Source organism: Thamnophis sirtalis, unplaced genomic scaffold (genome assembly GCF_051295495.1).
Source record: "Thamnophis sirtalis isolate CommonGarterSnake01/CBP01778 unplaced genomic scaffold, rThaSir2_p1.2 scaffold_2, whole genome shotgun sequence".
NCBI lineage: Eukaryota > Metazoa > Chordata > Lepidosauria > Squamata > Natricidae > Thamnophis > Thamnophis sirtalis.
In genome coordinates this window covers 53,621,726-53,631,774 of record NW_028261382.1, presented here as the reverse complement: position 1 = coordinate 53,631,774, position 10,049 = coordinate 53,621,726, and the positions used below count along the sequence as shown (strand labels likewise).

The 10,049-nt window shown below is 42.7% G+C and overlaps 1 protein-coding gene across 1 annotated transcript in view; it reads right to left on the bottom strand.

The window, feature by feature from the left end:
* The window catches only part of LOC148048828 (uncharacterized), a 13,771-nt gene extending 3,746 nt beyond the window's left edge, over window positions 1-10,025 (bottom strand). The window contains 7 exon segments of the mRNA XM_087703479.1: window positions 941-1,019; window positions 2,291-2,393; window positions 5,402-5,495; window positions 5,498-5,581; window positions 6,621-6,785; window positions 8,739-8,852; window positions 9,974-10,025. Of these exon segments, the coding sequence (XP_087559605.1) occupies window positions 941-1,019; window positions 2,291-2,393; window positions 5,402-5,495; window positions 5,498-5,581; window positions 6,621-6,785; window positions 8,739-8,852; window positions 9,974-10,025 (691 nt within the window).
* Between the last annotated feature and the right edge of the window lie 24 nt (window positions 10,026-10,049).

The window sequence follows — 10,049 nt, the reverse complement described above, 5'->3', positions numbered from 1 at the left end:
GATGAGAGGACTGGAGGCTAAAACATATGAAGAACGGTTGCAGGAACTTTATAAGGCCTTGGTAAGGCCATACTTGGAATACGGCATCCAGTTTTGGTTGCCACGATGTAGAAAAGATGTGGAGACTTTAGAAAGAGCGCAGAGAAGAGCAACCAAGAAGATTAGGGGACTGGAGGCTAAAACATATGAAGAACAGTTGCAGGAACTGGGGATGTCTAGTTTAATGACAAGAAGGACCAGGGGAGACATGATAGCAATCTTCCAATATGCCACAAAGAAGAGGGAGTCAAGCTATTCTCCAAAGCACCCAAAGAAGCAATGGGTGGAAACTAATCAAGGAGAGAAGCAACTTAGAACTGAGGAGGAATTTCCTGACAGTTAGAACAATTAATCAGTGGAACAACTTGCCTCCAGAAGTTGTGAATGCTCCAACACTGGAAGAAGATGTTGGATAGCCATTTGTCTGAAACGGTATAGGGTTTCCTGCCTAGGCAGGGGGTTGGACTAGAAGACCTCCGAGGTCCCTTCCAACTCTGCTATTGTATTATTGTATTGTAATCAAGGAGAGAATCAACTTAGAACTAAAGAGGAATTTACTGACAGGGAGAACAATTAATCCGCTTGCCTCCAGAAGTTGTGAATGCCCCAACACTGGGCATTTTAAAGAAGATGTTGGATAGCCATTTGCCTGAAACGGTATAGGGTATCCTGCCTAAGCAGGGGGGTTGGACTAGAAGACCTCTAAGGTCCCTTCCAACTCTCTTATTCTATTAACTCCCAGGTTATTGCTACGAGAAACTTCATCGACGGGGCTGCCCTGTTCTCCAGTGCCCAGATGGTCCATGAAAGTCTTTAATGATTCCTGTACCTGCGCTCGGTTGAATCAGAAATGGAGGCCCAAAGAGATGCTGAGGATTGGAGGCTCACCTGGAGGAATTGCTGTCAAAACTGCACATCTTTTTCCCAGGGCTTGTGGGAACCTTCTGACTCCATGCGGTGAGAAGGCAATGAAGGTAGATCTGGAAGAGAAGACAACCGGCTCTTGGGATACGGAGATGCCACTATGGCTGTCCCCCCAGACTCAAATCCTACTGCGGAGGCCGCCCACAGTCATTCCCATCCCTGCCTCTTCAGCTTAGAAGTGTGTAGAAGTCAACCTTAACAACCTTTAAGATGGACAGACTCCGATTCCCAAAATTCCTCCGCGAGCTGTGCTGGATGGGGGAATTCTGGGAGTTGAAGTCCGTCCATCCACCAGTCCTGGAGTCCGGGGAAAGCTCGGACGAGGGCTCTGCATTGGAGGCAGAGAGTGGGGCCTTTTTTGAACCTACTCTGTGGGTGTGGCCTTCTTTGAGGGAGTGGCTTGACAGCCATGTGACCTGGTTGGAGTGGCTTGCCGGCCATGTGTTTCTTTCTTTCTTTCTTTCTTTCTTTCTTTCTTTCTTTCTTTCTTTCTTTCTTTCTTTCTTTCTTTCTTTTTCTTTCTTTCTTCTTTCTTTCTCTCTCTCTCTTTCTTTCTTTCTTTCTCTCTCTCTTTCTCTCTTTTCTCTCTCTCCTCCCTCCCTCCCTCCCTCCCTCCTTCCTTTTGTCTCTCTGTCCCAGAGCCGAGGTGGCGCAGTGGTTAAAGGCAGCACTGCAGGCTACTTCAGCTGACTGCAGTTCTGCAGTTCGGCTGTTCAAATCTCACCGGCTCAGGGTTGACTCAGCCTTCCATCCACCTTCCGAGGTGGGTAAAATGAGGACCCGGATTGTTGTTGGGGGCAATATGCTGACTCTGTAAACCGCTTAGAGAGGGCTGAAAGCCCTATGAAGCGGTATATAAGTCTAACTGCTATTGCTATTGCTATTTCCTTTTTTTCTTTCATCTCTCTCTCACTTTTCTTTCTTTTTTTCTTTTTTTCTTTCTTCCTTCCTTTCTCTTTCTCTCTGTGTGAGTCTGTCTGCATGTGTGTGTGTGTCTGTCTGTCTGTCTGTCTGTCTGTCTGTCAGTGGTGGGTTTCAAAAACTTTTGGACCCTCTTCTGTAGGTATGGCCTGCTTTCCGGGTCCACTGGTGGAACCTCTTCTAACCAGTTCGGTAGATTGGACGAACCGGTTCTACCGAACAGGTGCGAACTGGTAGGGACCCACCTCTGATACTTGCACAGGAAACCTAGGTCAGGACACCATCCCAGGTGATCGTGTGGGGGCTGGTGTTTGGGAAGAATTTGCATTTCCCTGCCCACTCCAGTCTGCATTTCTTTCCCCAAGCTCCACCTGAGGGGAGACCTACATTCCCCACCAATCCCTACCTCTTCCGAATCCCCCGTCAACAGGAAAGCAGGCAGCTTGAACAGGATGGAAGAGTCCGTTTTACGAAACCAGGTTACTTCGGGGTGCCCAGCATGCAGACACCTGCCAAGTACAGGAAGCAAAACGCTTTTAATAGGAAAGTCAGGGGATCCACGTTTTCCAGGGGATCCGCTGGCTCCATCTTCCCGCCCAACCATAGCCAACAGCAGGGGATGATGGGAGATGGAAGAGAGCCTCTCTAACAAGATGCCAGGGCAAGAGAAGGTGGGCTCAAGGGAAGGTTGCAAGCCTCATTTCGTCTTCAGCATCGCACAGAGAAATTCTCTTGGCTCTCATTCAATTTGGAAGGGAAGGGAAGAGAATAAAGAAGAGAATAGGAAGAGAAGAGAAGAAAAGAGAAGAAATACAGAAGATAATATAGAATAGAATAGGATTAGAAGAGAATATAGAATAGAATAGGAATAGAAGAAAATATAAAATAGAAGAGGAATAGAAGAGAATATTGAATAGAAAAGGAAGCGAAGAGAAGAGTATATGGAATAGAAGAGGAATAGAAGAGAATATAGAATAGAAGAGGAATAGAAGAGAATATAGAATAGAAGAGGAATAGAAGAGAATATAGAATAGAAGAGGAATAGAAGAGAATATAGAATAGAAGAGGAATAGAAGAGGAATAGAAGAGGAATAGAAGAGGAATAGAAGAGAATATAGAAGAGGAATAGAATAGAATATAGAATAGAAAAGGAAGCGAAGAGAAGAGAATATAGAATAGAAGAGGAATAGAAGAGAATATGGAATAGAAGAGGAATAGAAGAGAATATAGAATAGAAGAGGAATAGAAGAGAATATAGAAGAGGAAGCGAAGAGAATATAGAATAGAAGAGGAATAGAAGAGAATATGGAATAGAAAAGGAAGCGAAGAGAATATAGAATAGAAGAGGAATAGAAGAGAATATGGAATAGAAAAGGAAGCGAAGAGAATATAGAATAGAAGAGGAATAGAAGAGAATATGGAATAGAAAAGGAAGCGAAGAGAAGAGAATATGGAATAGAAGAGGAATAGAAGAGAATATAGAATAGAAGAGGAATAGAAGAGAATATAGAATAGAAAAGGAAGCGAAGAGAAGAGAATATAGAATAGAAGAGGAATAGAATATGGAATAGAAGAGGAATAGAAGAGAATATAGAATAGAAGAGGAATAGAAGAGAATATAGAATAGAAGAGGAATAGAAGAGAATATAGAATAGAAGAGGAATAGAAGAGAATATAGAATAGAAGAGGAATAGAAGAGAATATAGAATAGAAAAGGAAGCGAAGAGAAGAGAATATAGAATAGAAGAGGAATAGAAGAGAATATGGAATAGAAGAGGAATAGAAGAGAATATAGAATAGAAGAGGAATAGAAGAGAATATAGAATAGAAGAGGAAGCGAAGAGAATATAGAATAGAAGAGGAATAGAAGAGAATATGGAATAGAAAAGGAAGCGAAGAGAATATAGAATAGAAGAGGAATAGAAGAGAATATGGAATAGAAAAGGAAGCGAAGAGAATATAGAATAGAAGAGGAATAGAAGAGAATATGGAATAGAAAAGGAAGCGAAGAGAAGAGAATATGGAATAGAAGAGGAATAGAAGAGAATATAGAATAGAAGAGGAATAGAAGAGAATATAGAATAGAAGAGGAATAGAAGAGAATATAGAATAGAAGAGGAATAGAAGAGAATATAGAATAGAAGAGGAATAGAAGAGAATATAGAATAGAAGAGGAATAGAAGAGAATATAGAATAGAAAAGGAAGCGAAGAGAAGAGAATATAGAATAGAAGAGGAATAGAAGAGAATATGGAATAGAAGAGGAATAGAAGAGAATATAGAATAGAAGAGGAATAGAAGAGAATATAGAATAGAAGAGGAAGCGAAGAGAATATAGAATAGAAGAGGAATAGAAGAGAATATGGAATAGAAAAGGAAGCGAAGAGAATATAGAATAGAAGAGGAATAGAAGAGAATATGGAATAGAAAAGGAAGCGAAGAGAATATAGAATAGAAGAGGAATAGAAGAGAATATGGAATAGAAGAGGAAGCGAAGAGAATATAGAATAGAAGAGGAATAGAAGAGAATATGGAATAGAAAAGGAAGCGAAGAGAATATAGAATAGAAGAGGAATTGAAGAGAATATGGAATAGAAAAGGAAGCGAAGAGAATATGGAATAGAAAAGGAAGCGAAGAGAAGAGAATATGGAATAGAAGAGGAATAGAAGAGAATATAGAATAGAAGAGGAATAGAAGAGAATATAGAATAGAAGAGGAATAGAAGAGAATATAGAATAGAAGAGGAAGCGAAGAGAAGAGAATATAGAATAGAAGAGGAATAGAAGAGAATATGGAATAGAAAAGGAATAGAAGAGAAGAGAAAAAAAGAGAATATAGAAGAGAATATAGAATAGGAATAGGATAAAATAGAATAGAATAAAGTAGAATATGGGACAGAACAACAAAGTTGGAAGGGACCTTGGAGGCCTTCTAGTCCAACCCCGTCTAGGCAGGAAACCCTACACCATTACAGACAAATGGCTATCCAACCTCTTCTTAAAAACTCCCAGTGTTGGAGCATTCACAGCTTCTGGAGGCAACTTCTGTTCCACTGATTCATTATTCTATCAGGAAATTTATCCTCAGTTCTAAGTTGCTTCTCTCCTGGATTAGTTTCCACCCATTGCTTCTTGTCCTGCCCTTAGGTGCTTTGGAGAATAGCATGATCTCCTCTTCTTTGGGGCAGCCCCCTGAGATATTGGAAGACTGCTATCCTGTCTCCCCTAGTCCTTCTTTTCATTAAACTAGACATGCCCAGTTCCTGCAACCGTTCTTCATATGTTTTAGCCTCCAGTCCCCTAATCCTCTTCGTTGCTCTTCTCTGCACTCTTTCCAGAGTCTCCACAACTTTTCGACATCGTGGCGACCAAAACTGGATGCCGTATTCCAAGTGTGGCCTTACCAAGGGTTTATGAAGTGGTATTAACACTTCATGTGAAGATTTCACCAAGAGCTGCCTTGTTGAAGAATATGCTTAAAGACCACCAGCCACAACCCATAATCCACCGTCCCTCACCCGTGGTTGTTCACAATGATGTCGATCCTTCTGGCATGGCTGCGGTGCGGGGCATCTGCTCCGTAACATTCCTCAATAAAGAGTTTGGGGAACAGCCTGGGCTCGCTTGAATGCTGGCTTCCACGTGGATCACAGCACCTTCCGGGTGGATCTCTGGAACAGCTTCAACGCTAAAATCCTCTGGAGGGCAGAGACAAAAACAATCACACCTTCAACTCCACAAACCGGCATGCACTATCCGGCGTAGGAAGCTAGCCCCCAACCCTCTCCTAGGAAAAATGAGATATTTTAGGAGTTATGAAAAGGGCAGAATATTTCCCTTAAAAGGGAGACGGAAACTCAGCTCCACCCCACCTTTGTCAATGGGCCATTAAGGTCTGAGCCAGCCTATTCAACATAACGAAGATCGACCGTATTTTTCACAGTATAAGACGCACCAAGATTTTGAAGAGGTAAATTTTTTTAAAATGTTTTTTTTTGTACTCTGCAGATCTCCCAAACCCTCTGCATGCCATGTTTTTTTTTAATGCAAAATGGGGCATGCAGAGAGTTTGAGACGTTTGCAAATTGCTCCTGGGGCAAAAACGAGCAAAAAATGGCCCGTTTTTCGCCCTCCCCAGTCCCCAGGAGCACTTTGCAAGCCTCTCAATCCTTCTGCACGTCCATTTTTGTGAAGCGGGCAGGGTTTCGGGAAGCTAAAAATGTTGGCATCAGTGTATAAGACGTACCCAGATTTTCACTCTCTTTTTTAGGGGGACGGGGAAAGGTGCGTCTTATACTCTGAAAAATATGGTACCTCCTTCAGGCAGAGCCATAGTAGGAATTCCCCAAAGCCCTTTCATTACATCATCACTCAGCGAGGCTCAACCAAGCTTGGGACTCAGGACAGCCTACAGAGTTGCCCCTGCATGGCCCTATGGGAGTCTGACAACCAATCAGAACACAAGCTCAAATTCAAAGCCCAACCGAGCCAGTGGTGGGTACCATATGGAACGCTGTTCCCTTCCCACCAAAGGTGGTCCCTATTTTCCTACTTGCATTTTTTAATGTGCTTTTGAACGGCTAGGTTGGCAGAAGCTGGGACGAGTCACGGGAGCTCACTCCGTTTCGCGGCGCTGGGGATTCGAACCGTCGAACTGCCGACAAGCTCAGCGTCTTAGCCATCGAGCCGCCGCGTCCTTTACCCTTGCTTACTTTTGAGTTAAACTATCAGCCTTACCATTCAGGGCTCTTAGGAAGAAAGTCAAGTTGGTGTGGAATTCAGTGGTTTGCAAGAATTGGCTTTCCATCGGTTTCCTGGAGTTGGGACTTGGGAGAATCGGCAAGCCATTTGCCGTAGGTTTCGTGGCACCGTGGGAGTCCCGCCACATCAGTCCCCTCGCAGCTGGAAAAGGAGGAAGCAGAAAAAAAGGTGTTGAACTGGAACAGATGTTCATGCCCGTTTTCAAAGCTGGGGGGAAAACACGGTGGCCCAGCAGAAATGGAAAGTATTTCCATTTCCATGAACACCATTAACCAGAGGTGGGTTCCTACCAGTTCGCACCCATTGGGTAGAACCGGTTCGTCAAATCTACCAACCGGTTAGAAGAGGTTCCACCAGTGGACCCAGAAAGCAGGCCACACCTACAGAAGAAGTTCCGAAATTTTTTGAAACCCACCACTCACACACACACACACACACACACACACAGAGAGAGAGACAGACAGACAGACAGACAGACAGACACAGAGAGAGAGAGAGAAAGAGAAAGAAAGGAAGAAATAAATAAAGAAAAAAGAAAGAAAAAGAGTGTGAGAGAGAGATGAAAGAAAAAAAGAAAAAAGGAACAGAGACAAAAGGGAGGAGAGAGAAAGAGAGAGAGAGAGAGAGAACACATGGCTGGCAAGCCACTCCCACCAGGGAGTGAAAAAGAGAAAGAAAAGAGAAAGAAAAAGAAAGAAAAAGAGTGAGAGAGAGATGAAAGAAAAAAAGAAAAAAGGGACAGAGAGAGACAAAAGGAAGGAAAGAGAGAGAGAGAGAGAGAGAGAGAGAGAGAGAGAGAGAGAGAGAAAACACATGCCGCCGGCAAGCCACTCCCACCAGGTCACATGGCCGGCAAGCCACTCCCACAAAGAAGGCCACACCCACAGAGTAGGTTCGAAATTTTTTTGAAACCCACCACTGACACACACACACACACAAACACACACACAAACACACACAGACTCACACAGAGAAAGAGAAAGAAAGGAAGAAATAAATAAAGAAAAAAGAAAGAAAAGTGAGAGAGAGATGAAAGAAAAAAAGGAAAAAGGGACAGAGAGACAAGGAAGGAAAGAAAGAGAGAGAGAGAGTGTGTGTGTATGTGTGTGTGAGAGAGAGAGAGAGAGAGAGAGAGAGATGAAAGAAAAAAAGAAAAAAGGGACAGAGAGACAAAAGGAAGGAGAGAGAGAGAGAGAGAGAGAGAAAACACATGGCCGGCAAGCCACTCCCACCAGGTCACATGGCCAAGCCACTCCCACAAGGAGGCCACACCCACAGAGTAGGTTCCAAAAAAATTTGAAACCCACCACTGCCATCAATGCATCCATGGATACCAACCAGCAGCCAAAATACACAATGAAAACTAATTTCTCAACCTACAGACCATGTTTTAACCATAGTTTCAACTGGGAGAATGTGATCATCCTAGACCAAGCCACGCCCCACAAAGGTTAGGGAATTTCTAGACGCCTGGCCCTCTGACAAATTAGCCATCCATAGCCATATAGGTAAATGTTCCCCTTGCCCATATGAGCTAGTCGTTCCCGACTCTAGGGGGCGGTGCTCATCTCCGTTTCAAAGCCGAAGAGCCAGCGCTGTCCGAAGACGTCTCCGTGGTCATGTGGCCTGCATGACTCAACACCAAAGGCGCACGGAATGCTGTTCTCTTCCCACCAAAGGTGGTCTCTATTTTCCTACTTGCATTTTTTAACGTGCTTTCGAACTGCTCAGTTGGCCGAAGCTGGGACAAGGAACGGGAGCTCGCTCCGTTATGCAGCCCTAGGGATTCGAACCGCCAAACTGCTGACCTTTCTGATCGACAAGCTCAGTGTGGCTTAGCCCCCGCGTCCCCCCATAGATATGTAGACATGTTCATTGCTATCAGAAGTTGTGGGTGCTCCCTCGTCCGGAATGGTCTAGGATCTCCTGCTTGAGCATGGGGGTTGGGCTAGAAGACCTCCAAGAGGTCCTTTCCACCTCTTTGCCGATTGATTTGAACACTGCACTGAGTGGTCTCCCGTCCCTGACATGAGATGCAACATTTTGTGTACGCAAAATTCACGCCCTTTTGTGCCTGCGAAACAGGTTGCTTACCGTGGTAGATTTTTTGGAAGAAGCTCATTTCCTGTGTGGTCTTCGGCAGAGAGTTGGGAGCCGTGACCGGGGAGGAGGAGAATCCGCCATTTCCTTGGGCCAAAAACTGAGTGGCTGAAAGACAAATTAAACAAAATGGCTGATCCAGAATCTGTGGCTTCACTCCCTCGGGGTGCTTCCCACGTCACACCTTCCTCGCCCAACGTTAATTTAAAGGCTTGTCCTTTAAAAACCCACCCATCATGGTTTATAAAGGACCCTTTGAATTAGAATGAGAAGAAGAGAGTTGGAAGGGACCCTTGGAGGTCTTCTAGTCTAACCCCGAAATGTCTTTCTGGGGGTGGGGTTTTCAACATCAAACTAAGCCAAGAGCCAACTAGCAAACACACTTTTCCGCTTAGCAATGTGTGTGTAAGTCAGGCTTAGCAGAAAATTCAACAAGGTGATGGTGTAAAGAGACGTTTAATCCAAAAAAAAAAAAGAGGAAATGGTTTAATTAAAGATGCTGCAGATAAACCACTAAAATCTTGTTTACAGAAAAAAAACAAGATAGGAAGGCAACATAGAATAGAGAACTACAAAAGCTAACCATGTATGTGATACAGAAGGCTGTAAAACTATTTTGTATTATGTTTGTCTTTTTTTTCTGCATTTTTCCCCTCTTCTTAAAAGTAATAATAAAAACTATAAAAAAAGGAAAGAAAAGAAGGAAAAACAAGAAATATTAATAGACAGGGAATACATTTTACACATGGGTGGAAATGAGATGGAATAAAAGTTTACAAGCATTGAGAATTGTTAGTATGGAAAATAAAGATGTATTAAAATATGAATAGAGTAAAATTGCAAATAGGCTAATGTAAATAAAAACTTAAAAGTTTTTTCCCCTCTCTACTCATTTTGGTATATACTACTATAGATACTGTAATTGTTACTCTTCTTATAGTATTGTTATAGTGACTAGTTTGTGTGCTAAGTTTTATTAGTAACTTTCTTTCTGACTTTGCTATATTTGTAATTGTTATCCTGTCGTGGCAATCTCTTTTGAATTAAAATAAAAACATTAAAAAGAAAAGGAAAGAAAAAAAATAAGGACCAAAACATATATAATCCACAAATGGCAAAGAATTTGGAGACAACAAAGACTGCAAAGCAATAGAAAGCTCTCAAATAAATCCAGAACTTGAGAAAAAAAATCCTTTTTTTAAAATTCACAAGCCAAATTTTAGACTCACCTAGCACCAAAATACCCCAAACTCCATAGAGTCTTCTTCTACAAAGCACCATCTTGCTCTGTTCTCCTATCCAAAG